The sequence below is a fragment of the Dendropsophus ebraccatus genome, chromosome 4 (genome assembly GCF_027789765.1).
Source record: "Dendropsophus ebraccatus isolate aDenEbr1 chromosome 4, aDenEbr1.pat, whole genome shotgun sequence".
NCBI lineage: Eukaryota > Metazoa > Chordata > Amphibia > Anura > Hylidae > Dendropsophus > Dendropsophus ebraccatus.
Genome location: NC_091457.1, coordinates 117,526,712 through 117,545,525, shown reverse-complemented (window position 1 = coordinate 117,545,525; position 18,814 = coordinate 117,526,712). Strand labels below are relative to the sequence as shown.

The 18,814-nt window shown below is 41.6% G+C and overlaps 1 protein-coding gene across 2 annotated transcripts in view; it reads right to left on the bottom strand.

Moving 5' to 3' along the window:
• Positions 1-17,496, bottom strand: part of PDZRN3 (PDZ domain containing ring finger 3) — a 188,750-nt gene extending 171,254 nt beyond the window's left edge. For both annotated transcript variants that reach the window (XM_069966862.1, XM_069966863.1), the window contains exon 1: positions 16,577-17,496. In XM_069966862.1, coding sequence (XP_069822963.1) covers positions 16,577-17,290 — 714 coding nt within the window. In that variant the 5' untranslated portion in view covers positions 17,291-17,496. The remainder of the gene's footprint in view (positions 1-16,576) is intronic.
• Positions 17,497-18,814: the final 1,318 nt, after the last annotated feature.

The following is an 18,814-nucleotide window of genomic DNA, read 5'->3' as shown; positions in this document are numbered from 1 at the left end:
CCGCATGCCCCCGCTTGAAGTTCTGCCCATCTTATAGGTTCCATTCTATGCTCAGGCAGATTCTGCGGTTCAACCCTAAGAATTGACAAGTCAATTCTTTGAGTTGAGGCGCAGAGAGCACTATACATAATACATACTCCGGACGGGATTCCTAGCAGCCACAAGAAAAACTGACATGTCAGTTTTGTACAGCTGCTATTCATTGAATAGCGGCCGCACAAAACTGTCAGTTCACACAATGGAAAGTGCGGCTCTGGTCGCACTATCCATTGTGTGCAATGGTGAATTGGGATGCGGGTGCACACGGATGCGCCTGCATCCCAGTTCAGTAGAAAAAAAGTTTATCCAGCCAGTACTGCAGTACTGGCCAGGATAAGCTTCACTGACAGCGGCCATTCTGTGACACGGCCAGGTCACAGAACCGCCGGTGTCATAATGTGTGTGAATCTGGCCCAATATGACATGTATGGATCACTGTAATAATAAAATCAGTGACTTTACATGGTTATTCTTGTACTATTGATTGGTTGATTGATGAGCAATCTTGTAATCTAATGAGGCACCATAAATATTTATAGACTTGTGGTGTTTATTCTGTGTTCACAAATTGCAGTTTCATCGCATGATTTTTTTGCTACTGTTGCAGTACTGCATAATTTTAGTGAAAACCCTGCAGTACTATGACAGTAAAAAAAACTGAACACCAGAACAAGAGGACATAATCAATTGGAGGAAAGGCCAGAAGCAACATGAGAAAATATTACTTTACTGAAAGAGCAGTAGATGCTTGGAACAAACTTCCAGCAGATGTGGTCGGTAAATCTACAATAATTGAATTTAAACCTGCCTGGGACAAACATATATCTATCCTATAATCCTATATATCTATCCTATAATAAGAGGGGAAATACTAAAAGGGCAGACTAGATGGAGCAGGTGTTTTTTTTTCTGCCGACAATCTTCTATGTTTCCATGTTTCTATCACAGTACTGCAATTAAAACGCAATGTTCACACAACATTTAACAGCGTCCGTTGCATAGTAATGGTGCTGTTAAACTGTCAGCCACTGGGCTGCATTCAGGACGGTCTCGCAGCTGATACCTCTGTATTGGCTGCAGGAACGTTCTTTTTTTACAATTCACTTGCGGGCACCGTCGGGTGTGCCTGCAAATAAAATAGCCATTCACTTCAATGTAAAGTGTGGCCAGCTGACTTTATATTGAGTGAACAGCTATTATTTTTGGATGCTGTTTGGAAAAAATAGGTACGTGCATTATTTTAATGCCCGTTGTAAAGAACGGGCGTTAACATAACGATGTGTGCATACAGCGCACAGCATTGCATTGACTTCAGTGTAATGTCGCCCCTGCAGTAAAGAACGGACGCTGATTCCATTGCAATCAGAATCCGTTCTTTACTCAAAAAAATGTAGTGTGAGCATAGCCTAAAGAAGTTTTGAATTGCTTTTTGCTCTTTTTGTGATTTGTATATCCTATATAATGGACAGACGTGCTGTGCTTTGTACCTATACCTTGATATCTTAAGTTCTGCTTTTTTTCTTTTTATATACAAAATAAATCGTATACATATTTTCTCGAAATTTATAACATATATATATATATATATATATATATATATATATATAAAACCTATATATATTTAGATTCATTTTGACTTGTCGGCCTTTATTTAGAACCCTAGAAGCATTGTAAGGGTTAAGTACAAAAATATCCATCAGCTCATGTGCTATAAAAGCAAGGAATGGGTAAACATAGTCTGTGTCCACAGCAGGCTAATGTGCTATGCTCACAGCTGTCAGCCAAAAACCTATCACTCAGACAAGACTAAATACAGCTTCTTCACAAACTGTCCCGCACAAGCAGCTTGACGTTTGTCACATGTAACAACACACAGTGGGATTGCAAATAAAAAAAGGGGGGGGGGCATGGTAATATTATCATGTAAATGATCATCGGCAGCATTCAGCTGTCATATAACATGGCGTGACTTTGGGGGGGGGAATTACACATGCAACATGGCCGCCCACATGAGTGGGACGCTCGTTGACTGTGCATTTTGTAAGCCAACGCTTTTTGTTATGGAGACCACGCAGCTGTTTTGAGGCATCCATGTTTAGCTGAGATAATGCTACAACTTGGCACATATCTTTGTGGTAATCGCCTGATCAACAACACACACTTGTAAATTATCTCCTTTAGTGGATGCGATTCACAGAAATTATCTGTGTGGCTGTCGTTGGCAGAGCTGCCGTGCCACTCATGGGACATCTTCCAACAAGTAGTCACTACATACACAGATCTGTCACTGAGTGGCAGCTGTAACATCTTCTAAATACTTTTACATTTTATGTTTCTATAGATTGGCAGTTATCATATGTCGGGTTACCTAGCAGCCAATCGGTATCCAGCTTTTACTATCCAGCACAAAAAGAGGAGATTCCATTGTTTGTTCTGAGGCCCATAATGACAGAACTGCCAAATGACATGACTGTTAAATATGGGATGGACCCTTGCTTTACCTTAAAACAACCTCGACAAATACAGTATAAATAGACTCTGGGATAATTGCAATAAACACTCTTTTGGGGTCAAAATGGCTACTGACATATAGCACCTGCCCAAGGGACAGCAAAGGGGAAGCATACTATTGCTTGCCATTCTATTGAAGCCTGTACATTTGGGGGGAACCGATGATCCTTCTTCCTCCTGGGCTTAATCACTGTGCCCAATCCCGGATGTTGTTACTATTATGTCATCCTTAAAGGAGTAATCCAGGATATGTAACAGCCCTGTACTCCATTGGAGTTAATGGAGCCGAGGACTGATGTGTCACTGTTTTTGGATGAAAGCAGTCTTGTTTTTCTAATCCTGCAATAACCCATTTAAAGGAGTTTTGCTATGATGAATTTTCAACTATCTACTAAAGTACCATGTATTGGTACATACAGTTCGTTCACTCCCTTTCTATGTTATTTTTATACTTTTCTTCTACTGATGTTAACTGTTTGCTGTGTTGTCTTCATTGACCCACTTTTAGTCTAGTGTACATCCTGTAGCTGACTTCCTTTTTTGCTGCACAGTCTAGCCTGGAATTTGGCCAATGCCATATGTAGGATTTCCTGTGGGTGTAGTGGGCAGGGTTGTTATCAAGAAGATGTAGTTGGAGATAAGGCCCTATTACAGAAAATAATTATTAATTAACAATTATATTCAGGCCGATAATCATTTAGTGTAATAGGACATGCTGAAAGGTCACAATCACCCAACATGCACAAACAGCTGAAAATATGTTTCATTGTTGTAAAACCCGTTTATGCCTACTGACCTCTAGGCCTGTTCACTGACATGAGGTATGGGCTATGAAAATGGCACTGTACACAGCAAACCTTTGACTAACAACAGTCATCCTCCAGCACCTAGAAAAAAAAAGAACCCCCTGGTGGCGCAAACCTCTAAGGAACCATGGCTAAAGGATTGTTGGTGTTCCTTGGCATATTGGGGAAAAAGCAACTTTGACTTTGTGTGTAAACTATGACATTGTGTGTCATGTGCATAATTAATAAAGCTTGCACTTATGTACAACATCTTCTGTACAGTATTGGCTGCATTTTAGCTGAGGTCCTTTAGAATACAACAATGTTCAGTGATTCTAGCTTAAAGCAAATGTATCGGAAGAATTACAACCTGACCGGCGCCACCCAGTAGATTCTAATGGAGCCATCCATTCTTTATACTGCCACCCAGTTCCTGAGATCTCAGTTTTGTAAATATGCAAATGTGGTAGTTCGGTATGTATACTTGAGAGGTGTGGCATTATTTTTGGCAGTTATATAATTTGTATATGGCATTTTTCTTTTATGCAAACTCTCTTATTTTCAATTGTCCCTTAAGCTAATAGGACACCAGGCTGCTATGAACACACAGACACCCCCTTCCCTCGGAAGCAGAAGTGTGGAGGACATAATAGAGTAGTACTTAGCAGTAAGATGTGAATAAAGCAGTTGGGTGAGATATACACTCACTACAAGCTGTATAACACCGCTGCAGCCTATTTGGGTGTGTCTTCCTTTATAGTTTTCTATTGGCAACATACAATGATGAGTTTGGGAGGCAGGAAACAACGAGGCATTTTCTCTAGTAAGATATAGCTACATATTACAAAGATTCTTACATTTGCTTCCACTTGATTTATGCAAAGTTTGTTGAAACACATGATCATTTAAAGTAAAGACAGACTGAAAATAAACTACAATCTTCTATATTTTGTTGTAATTTTCCCTTTAAAAAGCCATTTTTCATACTGTACACAACCCGCAGTATGTGTCAAACTAAGAAAAGTTATATTTCAGTGAAAAAACCCAATGCTGTGAGCCTTTCAAAGCCCTGTCTGTGGGGGATTTATAACATAGTAAAGCAAGCTTGAGGTATGGTGGCAGCAGTGTGGAAAGAGCCTTTTCCCCCCTATTTTTTGGAATGTGAGGAGAACCTGCATGATTTCATTCTGCAGAAACAATCAGAGTGACAAATTAGGTATTCACTGACAGCTGGGGATTTGCTGGAGCAAAAGATCTGAGAGGGGAAATTCTAATGTACGTGGGCCCTAGTACCTGGAAAAACACAGCGCAGGAGTCGATTTCATGGAGGAAGCATGTCCATCCCGCAAACAACTTCTGTGGCTTCGCATTATAAATAGAAATGTTCTATATAATTACAGGCTGCAGGTTGCCTGGATTTTTCTGCTAGAATTTCACAAGCGGCTGCATTGAAAGCAGCATTAAAGGTCTGTCTGGTTCAGAAAACCGGTTTTCATATTCCCTTTTAGGGAATCCTGAGCTAACAGAAGGGGTCATATGTTCAAGACCCTCTATTTGCCTGTAAGGAGAATGTCTACAATGTATGTCCACACCAAGCCTCCCTTGGTAGCTCCGTCAGGTGGGCATACTGAGCAATTCTTTGCATCAAATTTACAGACATTAAGCCAAAATCTGACAGACTCCATTATAAGTCAATGGGATCCAATGGGCACAGTCAGTGTTTGTTGCTCCATAGGCCAGGCACTGCCATCATATCCTCCATTGTAATACAGTGGTGTGAACAGAGCCTTAAAGGGGTTATCCAGCACTACAAAAACATAGCCACTTTTTCCCCTCTCTTGTCTCCAGATTGGGTGGGGTTTGGAACTCAGTTCTATTGAAGTAAATGGAGCTTAATTGCAAACCGCACCTGAACTGGACACAAGACAGGGGGAAAAGTGGCCATGTTTTTGTAGTGCTGGATAACCCCTTTAAAGCCGATCTCCAGACGCTTTGGTAGGATCTGTTCATACCACCTTTGGCTAACCAGCTAACTTGATTTTTTTTTTTCCAGATGTGTTAACGTATCCATTGGTTGTCAACGTGGCTGTCATCATAGCTAAGTGTCCATAGGACAAATCTCTGTCACAAAAAGAATATCCTGGCAGATAATTTGATTTGTATAATTCACATCTGTGGTAACAGATTGCTTATGGATATACAGCCTGTTACATCTGGGGATTCCATGAGTGGGCAGCAAGTGATCAATTTTTTTATTGAACCCCTTTAACGCAGATTATCTTAAAAGAAAGGTGGGGTCAAGCTGCAGAATATGACCCTGATAAATGTAACATTGCTTCCATGAGTAAATATTTTATTAGGACTAAGTTACTTATTACTACTTTTAAGACTAAGGGCCCTATTACACGAAGAAAATATCGGCTGCATTTGGCCGATTATTGGTCATTACGGCCAATTATCGCTTCGTGTAATAGAAGCCAATGATCAGCTGACGTGCACAATGTCGGATGATCATTGTCTTTTAATGCCCCCCGTAGTAGCCCCCCCACACACACTTGTTCCAATTGATCACCACATGTAATAGGGGCTTAAGACTACAGAGTGGAGTCTTTAATGCTCCTGTGTCCCCAAGTCCCCAATGCTAAATCTGAATACAACCACCACTGACCATGTGTCATTTATAACACTGGTGAATTTTTTTTTGTGACAATGGGACCATTGGGCCCCACAAACACTAGGGTGCAGTGACTGAGCCATTGTAGGTCACATTGGTCGAATGCAGTAGTAGTTCTCAAACTAGCTTATAAAACTAACTCTGAAAACCTTAGCTGTGACTCTTGAAGTTCTAAAACTTCTTCCTCTGTTTGTTCTTACTACCTTGGTGCATCTAGTCTATCCGTGGGGCAAAATAAATAGTTCTGTTAGCAATAGGTAGATAGCCTTTCTTCACCATCACCAGTTTGGCCCCTACTCCAACACCAATTAATGTTATGTAGCACTTTTATATTCACATCTATGACATTCATTCTGGCCACAGCCCTCACAGTAGCACGTATTACACACGTATATTACACAGGAGTATTACACACATTTGGGTTAAGCTCAGTATAAAGCAGAATAATACACATAGTAATACGATCCACTTTACCTACATCCCTTAAAGTCATAATGGAGTTATTTGCACCTCTAAACCTTGCCTCAGAATATTGGGGTTCACAGCCTCAATAGTTGCTAGAGGGGATCCTACTAGACACATGCAGCATGTTAACAAGACTCAGTGATAGGGAGCCCCATTAAACTCCCCTTGAAATCTCTTGGTAAACACATAAAGCTTCCAGTAATTTACTCCCTCTCAGGGTGGTTCCTCCATCAACTGAAGTAAAACTTCACCATCTTGACCGACACTTGGGGCTCACACAGCCATTACTGTCCTCAGCCAGTGCTCATTCACACAAGTGGGTAGGAAACTAGACCTAGCATGGGCTGTAGCTAGCTCTGCTTCTGAGAAGCAATCTGGCCGCCACATGCCCTCTCCATTGTATGAATAGGATATAATGAAGGACTCTGTTAGTTTAAGAAAGCAGCTGATGTAGCAGTCACTTGGCACACTTACAAATATCTTCTAAGTGTGCCAGGCCATGTGACTGCTGCATCAACTGCTTTCTCACTGGGGGATCGCACTGAGATAGTGTAGTCTGTGATGGGTTGCCATCAGGGAACCATGGAAGAAGAAAGTACTGCAATGTTTCTTGAGATATTCATTTGGTAACAGGTTGTTCAGTTGTAGGGTCAGCTTTTTAAACCTGGCCATAAATATTAGATTCAGGCTATGTTCACACGAATCCGTACGCAGGTCTTACGCTGCCGTACATGTGCAACTGAAACTACGGGCGTGCAAAAAATCGACATGCGGCCTGATGCGTACGCACCGCGAACATACGCCCGTAGTACATTTATGCTTCCCTAGCTTGTTTCGAAGCGATCTGAGGCAGGTCATTTACTTTGAAATCTTTCCCCAGCCCCGTAAACCACACAGAACCTTTTGGATCGAAAAATCAAGTTCAATTTGGCTGAAATAAGTACTCTGTACGGGACCGCATGGAAATCCACGGCCGTGAGTTTCAACATTTCTGCCTCAAACAATGGTCTGGTTCATTTTTCACGGCGCCGCATACGATCTGGCCGTAAGCTCATACGTAGTGTGCACTGTGCGGGCGTATATTGTATTCATTCAAGCAAACGCATCAAGCTCAAAACTACGTGCGTAAATTCGCGGTTCGCACTACGGACGGATTCATACGCAGTGTGAACATAGCCTCAAGGTGTCTGAATCTGCTGACTTCAGTAGGACTGACTGACAATCTGATGCATATGGCAGCCTGCATAGTGACAGATGATCAAAGAGAAAGATTGGGAATTAAAGGGGTTATCCAGCCCTACAAAAACATGGCCACTTTCTTCCAGAGACAGCCCCACTTCTGTCTCCAGCTTGGGCGGGATTTTGCTGCTCAGTTCCATTGAAGTGAATGGAGCTTAATTGCGAACTGCACCTGAACTGGAGACAAGAGTCGTGTTGTCTCTGAAAGAAAGTGGCCATGTTTTTGTAGCACTGGATAACCCCTTTAATAAAGAGACAGTGGGGGGATAGAGGCAGTAGCCGGGAACTGAGAGACACTAAGCAATACAATACTCTAATAAAAATTTGGGCCGGAGTTCTCTTTTAATACAGCAGTGTGTGAGTCCTGAGAATAGTATTAAAAATAACACTATATTATCTTTGGGAAAGTTTCTAATAAAATGTTCTCCAAGCCACAGCTCCAATTTAATCCAGGAACATAGTTTAATATATTGCAGGGGTATTCTGAGTTAAAATAACTTGTTTCCTCTCCATAGTATACGGAATGAGTGTCAGAATACAGGTGGTACGAGTGCTGGGACCCTCTGAAATCTCCAGAGTGGGACCCATGTGTCTTCTATGTCCATAGACAAAGAATCAAACAGAGGCGCACATGCACAATTTGCTGCTTCATTTATAAAACCACTCGGCCCCCTTGTGGAGATCAGAGGGGTAAGGGCAGCAGTCAGACCCCCTGCTCTCTGACACATCCTCTATCCTATGAATGAAGAATAAGTTATTTTAACTCAGAATACCCCTTTAAACAACATTGATTGTGCCACTCAGACCATTGGACACTTTGGCAAGTTCTCTGAATAAATACTGTACATGCGAGGGGCACAATTAGGTTTTCATGCTTCTGTTCCCAGTTGGATGCAATGTTTGATGGAAATGGCTGGCTTTTGCCCACCTTAAAATAACTGCTAAAATAAGAAGTGTTGGGTTTGGCACACAAACCTCACACAGTGCAGAATAAAGATGAATTTCATGTCCTGGGAAATCGTGTTTCTCTTATTTTTTTTCCTCTCTATGAAATGAACAATGCAGTAGTGTATATACTGAATAATGGTACTGTGTACATAAAATATACTGAACGCCTTATGGGTCCATTATATAAAAAAGAATAACAAAAAAGCACATACATAAAAAGTTATATAGACAGCCGCACGAGTCAATATTTCATTTTTCGGCTTTGATAAATCATTTACATAAGGAAACGCATTTCCTATGAACTTTAACTTGGCCTCTGGGTAACTGCCCCTTCCAAAAAGCTAAATAGGCAGAAAAAGCAAAAGAAAAGTAATAATTAGCTACATTATTACTAAAAATAATTAATCTAAAAGTGAATGTCAGCTAATTTCCTAATATATGTTTGGGGTGGGTTCACACATACCGTATCGGCAGTGGATTTCATGCTGCGAGTTTTCAGCTAAATCTGCTGCAGATACCTTCCCAGTCACTTCAATGAGATGAAATACTTGCTGCAAGTATGGAAAAGTCATCCCCCTTAATCCCCCACGGTCTGGGTACATACATTACCGGGTCCCCGCTCCCGCTTTCTCGGGGGGAGGGGGGGCTAACAGCATCTCGGGGGGTTAGGGGGGCTGACTTTTCTATACTGGCAGCGGGGTGACAGTCATCTCATTGAAGTGACTGGGAAGGTGTCTAAAGCGAATTTCGTTCTGAACTCATCACACCGTGAAATCAGCTGCAGATACAGTATGTGTGAACCCACCCATAGAGCTGTTTTTGGATCATTTTTTCAGGTACAGAACTCTAAGGTGAGATTCTTTCTGTCATCTGTCACAACTAGAGGGAGCTCAGGAGCTTAAAGTGTAAATATGATTTTAAAAAACTTCTGACAGAAGTTTGTATCGGTCAGGGTCCAGGTGCTGAGACCCCCACTGATCGCTAAAACGAAGGGGCAATCATGCTCAGCCACACGCTTCTTCTCTGTTATAAACTTGTAATACGAGTGCTCTGTGTTATAATGGGAGCCTACGGAACTTCCGGTTGCTGGAAGTTCCATAGGCTCCCATTATAATTTTGTAGAGTGCTTGTATTAGCAGTAACAGCAGAGATGAAGGGACAGAGAGCATGCTGCTGCACACGTCTTCCCATTCGCTCTAGCGGTCGGCGGGATCTCAGCACCCATACCCTGACTGATACAAAACTTCTCACATGTTGCTATGACATGTCAGACATGTATATTTACACTTTGAGCTGGGTTCACACTACGTATATTTCAGTCAGTATTGTGGTCCTCATATTGCAACCAAAACCAGGAGTGGATTAAAAACACAGAAAGGATCTGTTCACACAATGTTGAAATTGAGTGGATGGCCGCCATTTAATGGCAAATATTTGCTGTTATTTTAAAACAACAGCTGTTATATTGAAATAATGGCAGTTATTTACTGTTATATGGCGGCCATTCACTCAAATTCAACATTGTGTGGACAGATCCTTTCTGTGTTTTTAATCCACTCCTGGTTTTGGTTGCAATATGAGGACCACAATACTGACTGAAATATACGTAGTGTGAACCCAGCTCAATTATAGTGTTTGGAAAGGCCCTATATTGTAATCTATTTACTTATTTCTCCCAATTTTCTGCAATTAATACAGTCCAAACCACTTTGCGTACGTTTTGAAGCCTTCAGCGGTGACAGGTGTGCTCTATATATTTTTGAATTCGATCAGATTTGTCTTTTTTAGGAAATTCTCAAAAAAAAAAAAAAAATAGAAACTTGCAGGTCCTTTACTAAATGCCTGACAATATCCACGCAGATTTCCACAATTTCCACGATTGCTATGTAACCAAGCAATTTTCTTTACTATTACAAGGCTGCTGTGGATGTGACTGTTAAGAGGTCAGTATCAAAGTAGTTCTTAAAGGGCCGGTTCTGAATTCAATCTTTAAGAACTTGTACAGCATTTGTATCTAAAGGGCCATTACTGATTTGCTCTTAAAGGTCGGTACTGCATTTGTTCTTAAAGGGCCATTACTCAATTTGTTATTAAAAGGCTGGTACCGGATTCGCTCTTAAAGGGCCGGTACCACATTCACTCTTAAAGGAACAGACCTCATAAAACAATCATACAGTAGTCTTTAGGAGTCCTAAAATAATGACACACGGATAGAGTTCCATGACAATGGCATAGTGACACATGGGATGTTCCAGGTAATAACATAATGACACTTAGGGCACTATAACAACTACATGCCAACGCTGGCCTGCTAAGCAACTACACACTATGATCCCTTATACTGATAACTGTTCTCACCATGGTTGCCTGAACCATGATATGCTGACACTCTGCACACTTCTAGATCAACAGTAGATTGACAGGTAGGACACCAGAACATTGACTAATGCTTTGGCTCCTAGAACAATTACATACTCATAATGAGGGCCCTAGAACAATGAAATACCAATATTAAGGGTCCTTGAAAAACAGCACACAAAGGATTCTAGAATAATGGCATGTAGATAGAACTGGGACAAGCTGGCACTGGTACACCGTACACCTAAAACAATAACATACCTAGAACAATGTCAAGCCATTAGAACAAAGACGATCTGTCCTAACCCTCGGACATCCTGAAAGTCATTACTATTACTTATGTTTAAAGCCAGAGCGCTGTACAAATGAAACTTTGAATGTCCTGGTATAATTGCAGGCTGACATTTAAGGGGTCTACATGAATTACATACTGACACTGGCAATCCTAGGGCAATGATTAAATAATTCTACAGATCCAGACCAATGGCATATCAATACTGAGAATACTAGAACAATGACATGGTGATAAGACAAGGATACTGACCCTGAGTCCTACAATAATTGCAAACTGACAAGTAGGTGACCTAGAACAATGAATATAAATAATACCTAGAATAACATCATGCTGATACATGGGGTTTTAGAACAAAAATATGCTCCATTTAGGGGCCAATTCTAGATGGTGCCATGTTATCACTGTATTGTAATGAGGACCCAATGGATTCAATGTCCATGGCAATAACATGGTTGAGCATGTATGGCATTCAGGTCCATTCATGAATAACGTGATTGTTACAATCAGTATTTCATTATGTGTTAATGTTGTATAAACAACCATATGCTAAACAAAGCTAAGCCCCAGCCTATATATCACCAATAGAGTCATGTACCTTAACACTGTCCTTCCCTGTAGAGAAGGAAAACCAGCAGGGCCTGCAGAGAGGTTTTCTTAACAACTGAAAAAAAGTGTCACAAACGTCACCGCAGGCGTCGGTAATCTCTGCCTGACAGGCTATAAAACCGCAAAAAACTCAGCTTTCCCTTTCGAATTATTCTTTTTATCGGTTAAATCATGCCAGGCACGTACTATCCCACAAGAAAACCACATTTCTTCTCATCTTCCATATTTGGAGGTCTACAAAGTTTAGTATGGAGACTATAAAAATCAATAAAAAGTCTGCAGAATGCAAAGTAACGTTTTTGAAATTGATGTAAGTGGAAGAAAAACCCAAGTTCTTGAGTCACCCTCATTATCCATTACAGATCATCATACATGGGCTTCTACCCAGCTATCTAAGGCCCTTGAATACAATATGTAAGTATGAGACATACCATATTTAATCCCTTTTGTTGCTCAGGGACCAGGAAAAGCTGGATGGTCATGAATATACTAATATATATATATATATATATATATATATATGTTACATTAACATTACACTTGGATCACACATCAAGGAGTAGGGTCACAAAGCGTGTTTTTTGCTTGTTTGTTTGTTTGTTTGATTTTTCATGATCATGGTGATTAGTAGGGGTTTTTTTTGCAACTTTATAAAACTAATGTTTTGGTATGGATTTGAAAACTATGGAGGACATTTATTAAGTCTGGCATTTTTTGTGTCAGGATTAAAAAATCTTCCTGCAGTGCCGATGCGCCTCACAATGCCTCTACGTTACTCGTATGGGCACCACGGTGTGCACGTACTCAAGCCTACGCCAGCTCAAAGCTGGCGCAGGTATCTTTGATATTTTTCCTCCGATATGGCTGGCATAAGAGGGCCAGATGCAAAAATCTATTCACAAAAGACGCGTGTGCAAATTGATTTGTTCACATCTGGCCCCTCTTCGCCACAAAACGCAACTTACAAAATAAAAAATATGAAAGTAATAGTTTAAATTAAGGTAATCCATATTTTCGCCGATGTTATGGATGTAACATCAGTAATGTCTGTAAAAATGCAGATCCCATAGACTTCTATCGGCTAATTGTTCCGCAATTATGGTCCGCACTAGGACATGTCCTATTTTTTCGGAACAGATTGTAGATCCATAAAACGACGGACAGTGTGACTAGCCCAACAGAAATCAATGGGCCCTCAATTTATTCCTGATTGCGGATCTGCAATTACAGACAATTTTATATAACGCGTGAATAAGCCCTTACCATGACTCTACTAAAATCACCAGCAGCAACATTTACTAATGACATTTAATTACAGAAGTGACATCTGATTGGGATAATCCTCACCTGATATTGCTGATACAAGATGAACCCCAGAGATCTACTAAAATTACAAGGGATCTGGTGAGTATAGAGCAGGGATAGGGAACCTTCGGCCCTCCAGCTGTTGCAAAATGACAATTCCCATCATGCCCTGACAGCTACAGCTTAGGATGCCAAGGCATGATGGTAACTGTAGTTTTGCAACAGCTAGAGGGCCAAAGGTTCCCCATCCCTGGTATAGAGGATGCAGAGCCTGAGCTTGGATCTGAATCCTAGAGCCTAAGAAGGCCCAAAGGTCCCTTTGCCCCATATGAAGATACCAGTACTATAAGTGATGTCTTACTTGGGGCCCAGTTACAGATTTTGCACTGGAGCTCAGGAGCGTGAAGTTATGCCTGTACATGAGACACTGATATCCCTGGAGCTGGAGGCCACAACCTTTTCCTCAGCAATGTCTTCCATTGTCCTCCGGCAGGAGAGGTGTTAATTTTTGCCGTATTTTGTGTTGTTATTATAAGCATGCCCTTTGACATTACTTTATAAAGCAGACATTGTTTCCACAGAGCAGCTAAAGAAACGGGTTGTAAATATTTGTCCCTAACACAAGACCCCACTGCTCGGCTGAGCTCACAGCTGACAGACATGTCTGAGGGCAACTGAGAAAATGGGTTTTAAAATAATTCCAAGTACTTCACAAAATTTATGGGCAGGAAGAAAAAGAGGTATTATACCATATAATACACATTTATGGGACCAGACAAGAAAGACTAGGACAAGGAATGATGATCGCTCAGACACACATAAACTCAAAGAGGGTCTCTGCCTATAAACAGTTGTAAATTCAGTTGTTTATTTTTACTCCTGGGAAAGCTGGGTGGCTATCAATAAGAATGACACATGCTCCAACAAGGTTTTCTTTATATCTGAATGACAAACCTGCCCAGCTATACAGTGATACATCCAAGTCTGACATAGCTGCATGACTGGGTGGATCAGCTAGTCTGGAGTGTGGGAAAGCTGGGTTACAAACGATATCTGAGTTACGAAAGCAACAAAGCTAGGTGATAGACCATGCAAAAGTTTTACTAGCATCTCCCTTCTTTCAGTTTATTAGTGATAAATAACATTTACATATATCCAACTTTGTTATTCAGGAGACTGGGAAAGCTGAGTGACATTAGTTGTCATCCAGTTTTCCTTTGTTCCAAGAAAGCGAATCTGCCTGGATATTCAATAATACATATTCTCACATACTCTAGAAAGATGTACTAGTCCTGGAAAGCTGGGCGACATCATTTAGGAGACCTATAATAACGGCCATTTTGATTATCACCCTGCTTTTCGTGATTCCTGAAAAGCAAACCTGCCTAGCTATTCAGTGATACACCGCCCTCACATATACTACAGAGATATACTGGCCAGGAGTCTGGAAAATCTAAGTGACAACTATAATAGAAAACATATTATCACCCAGCTTTCCCTGATTCCTGAATGGCAGATCTGCCTGGCTGTTTAGAAACACAGCCCTATTACATATAGCTGCATAACTAGACTAAATTTACTAATCAGGAGTCAGGGAAAAGCTGGATAATAAACAGTATAACATCAAAGCTTGTCACCCAGCTTTCCTTGACTCCTGCAGGGTAAATCTGCAAATCACAGGGTGAAAACTATAGAGTGGCTTGATGCTATTGATAGCATTCCTACTACTTCACTCTAGTGGTCGGGGAGGGGGGGGGGGGGGTTGGGCTGTCACAGAGGTCAGACCCCCACTGACTGGACACTGGTGGTATAGGCTAGAACTATGTCACTGAAGTGTGTACTGACACAACCTGTGTGATTCTATATTGCTGAGTGTAAGTGTTTTCAACTTTTTGGGGAAAGTAGAGTCATTTCTTTTTATAGTCTGTAGGGGCCTGATATTAGGAAAGTATTTGATTTTTGTGCAACCCATAATTTTGGTGAATGATTTGTCTTTCCATTTGCCCTCAGGCTTTTCTGTTATAGACTTAACCATTACACTTCTGAGTGGAAATTACAAGATGCCTTTTTCTTCTTATATTGATCCTGAGAAAGTTGGGTGATGCCAATATGCCAATTATAATAGCTTCCACTAGATTTGTCACCTAGCTTTCCTTCACCCCTGAATGGCACTGGTTGCAGAATATGTCTTCAGGAGCCTGGGAAAGTTGTGTGGCAATGCAGTGTTGTAACACTGATCATATAAACTTTAATGTATAACTATTACCTATTAACTAAGATGGTTGAACTGAACTTTAAACAACTTGACATAAGGAAACGAAAATCCAATATTTTGCATTGTAAAGCTCATAGCCTTTGTAAGTATGTATCACCTTTACATTTCTATCACTAATGTGGAGTCAACGTGATGCTCTCCACCACTGAACTACAAGCCCCAACATGCTATGTTATAGGTGGCCTTGCGTGCTTGAGCCTTGAACTTGCAGTTCCCCATCAATCCCTGCACTGCATGTAACTTACAGCTATTGCATAGGTTATAAGCCATATCATGATTCCCTTTTATAACAAAGCTTTGCTGTGGCTATAAAGGTCTTCTGGGACTTGTAGTGTCACAGCAGCTAAGAGCCATAGATTGTATACCAGTAAGTAATACCACTAACAAATCATTCATATACCACCAGAGGACTGTATCCTCCTGGGGGGCAGATATGTCAGTCACTACCCTTTTACATATGCAGTAAGTATATGGGGGGGGGGGCATGAGTGAGCGAAGCGCCTGTAACAGGAACACTCTATCTCCAGGCTGCACCAAAGCGGGTCACCAGGCAAGTACAGGCAGACAAATAGCTCATGTTGTGAGCCATAGATGCAAAAAATACCGCAAGAAGATGACATTTTTGCATTTTGCTAAAATTCTAATCTTATTAACTGAAACCATAACTTTTTACCTAAATTTTCATACAGAAATCTGCACTTTAGAATGTAATTTACAATTATGACCATAGAGAGATTATGTCCACACCTAAATCCTGGTGCCAGAGGAAGCCCTATTGCCCCTCTGCCCCATAAGAGGATGCCAGCGCTGACACTGACGTGTCACAGGGGCCCAACAACTTCAACTTATGTCACTAACTGAATGGTTGCTATGGGACTATGTCTCGTTAGCAACCATGTCAGAAAATAACAGGGATCTGTGGTACTTTTTCTACTTTCTAGTACATCTACATTTCTAGTTGGATCTTTAACTTTCACTGTTGTGTCTTCAAGACATTGGCAGAAAAGCGGTATGTGAGGTACTACAACTCCAATCATGCTGAGGTGTAAAGAGACTGCCCAGTTGCTTTGTCTTACCTTGCATGGAGAAGCCACTGCTTTGGTAAGGGAGTCCAGCCGGGCGCTGTACTCCGTGAACTTCTTCTGGTACCTAAGTGCTGTCATCTGCAGCTCATTTTGCACAGCAGAGAGCTGGGACAGCAGAGACTTCTCCCTCTTGCTTGATCTCAGCGCCCTCTTCTTCAGTTCAGTCTCCAGCCCGGCTATCTTAGTCTGAAGAAGGCTATTCTGCCCTTTCACTGCCTTCAAACAGCAGTGATCCCCAGACTTCTGCTCCCTATAGGTCAACATAAGCCCACATCCCTTCTGGCAGATGCCAACTGCCCTGTGCTCGCAGCACTCCCTCATGTGGGCATCCATGTCCTTTAAGTTGAGCACCTCATTGCACCCTTTATTCCGACACTTTGCTGGTGAGTAGTCGCACATCTCTGCGTGTTCCCCCAGGTTTTGCAGCTTGACCACCTTGTCGCAACCCCTGGTGTGGTTGTCACATTTGATATCCAGCTTGAGGATCAGACTCTTCAGGGGCAACACGTGGTTGAGCTCCTTGGCAGAGATTCGTTGGCATTTCACTGGGCAGCTGCCTTGCTGTACCACCCAAGGCAGGACGCAGCCTGCGCAGAAGACATGTCCACAAGGGGTGGTCAGGGGGTCCTCCAGCACTCTGTTGCATAGGTTGCATTTAAAATCTGGGTCCACTTCCCCACTAAAGCGATCTAATTCAAAGCCCATAGTGCTGCCCCTTGTAGTTGCTCCTTGCTGGGCATTGGGAGATCCCAGACTGGCTGGCTGCAGGCTGTGTACTGACTCAACTCACAGCAGAGCCTGTGGGGGGCGGGGGCCTCTACCATATGTACTGGAGGCTGGGATTTATTTTCCAAGTGAAGGAGGGGCTGGAGAGACCAGGGAGGCACATGTGTCAAGGAAAGTTCTGCAGTCTTGGGACAAAACTGCAACACAGTCAAAGCCAACAGATTGTAACATCCTGGCAGAGAGCACTTGAGTTCTACTGTTTACGCACCTCATCTGCTGCAGTACCTCTTACCTACCCAGCTAAACTGCCCTCCCAACTTCTGCCAGCAACGCCATTCTTTTCTGTATTCTCCTTGCATCGAAAGATGTCACTGAAATATGCAAAGAAAAAAATATGCAGAAGTCTGTTTTTACTTGGTGACCTCATCTAATCGTTTTTATCTCTCTGATTCTAGTGGTATGAATATGCAAGCAGGATAATAAGTTACTGGTGAGTAAATTCATTGCCGAAGGGAGCGCTCCGTCATTTCTTAACCCTTTTTCGTACAAGATTATCTGTTCACTAGACGGACCAAGCACTACCTTGTATACTCCCCTCCAGAATATGATGGTACTATATTATCAAGGAATAAATACATGCTAAACAATAGAGAATGGAATCTGAGACATCTTGTTCTAGTGACACAGCAGAGCTCAGCCTCTAGAGGTCACTGTATCTGGGAGATTGCGGCGTCTTACCAGAAGATATCTATTCTTATTTATTCTTTGAAACTTGTGATAATGTTTCTGGGAGTTTCTCCTGTCCTGACAAAACTTCCATCTCTTTTCACTGGTTTGGATTCGTGAGCTGGCGATAAATTTCCTTAAAGGGGTTGTCCATGAACTACATGTATTATATATTACTTTTAGTTTGGTATTTTCTCTATAATTTACACTATAAGTTGATCTGCACATACACTGTGAATATTCGGTATGTTCAATATAGCTTTCAATGAGGGCTCATGCATAGAAATGAGTGAACCGGGTTCGGGTTCGAGTCCGTCCGAACCCGAATGTTCGGTATTTGATTAGCAGTGGCTGCTCAACATGGATAAAGCTCTAAGGTTGTCTGGAAAACATGGATACAGCCAATGACTATATCCATGTTTTCCACATAGCCTTACGGCTTTATCCAACTTTAGCAGCCACCGCTAATCAAATGCCGATAGTTCGGGTTCGGATGGACTCGAGCATGCTCAAGGTTCGCTCATCTCTACTCATGCACTTACACAGAGCACTTAAGTAAAACACCAGGAGTTTATTATTAAACCAAGAAGCAAACAGTGTAACCTTCACGGTGGGAGAAAAGCATTGTGTGAAGGAGGCACAAAGTGCACTTAAGAAGATGATGTCTGTTGTTTTGCTAAGAACATACGAATGTTCAGTATGTAAAGAGACATAAACTCCAACAAATTACAGCATGCGACATGAGCAGCGGCGCTGAGACCAATGTTTTCCAGTCTA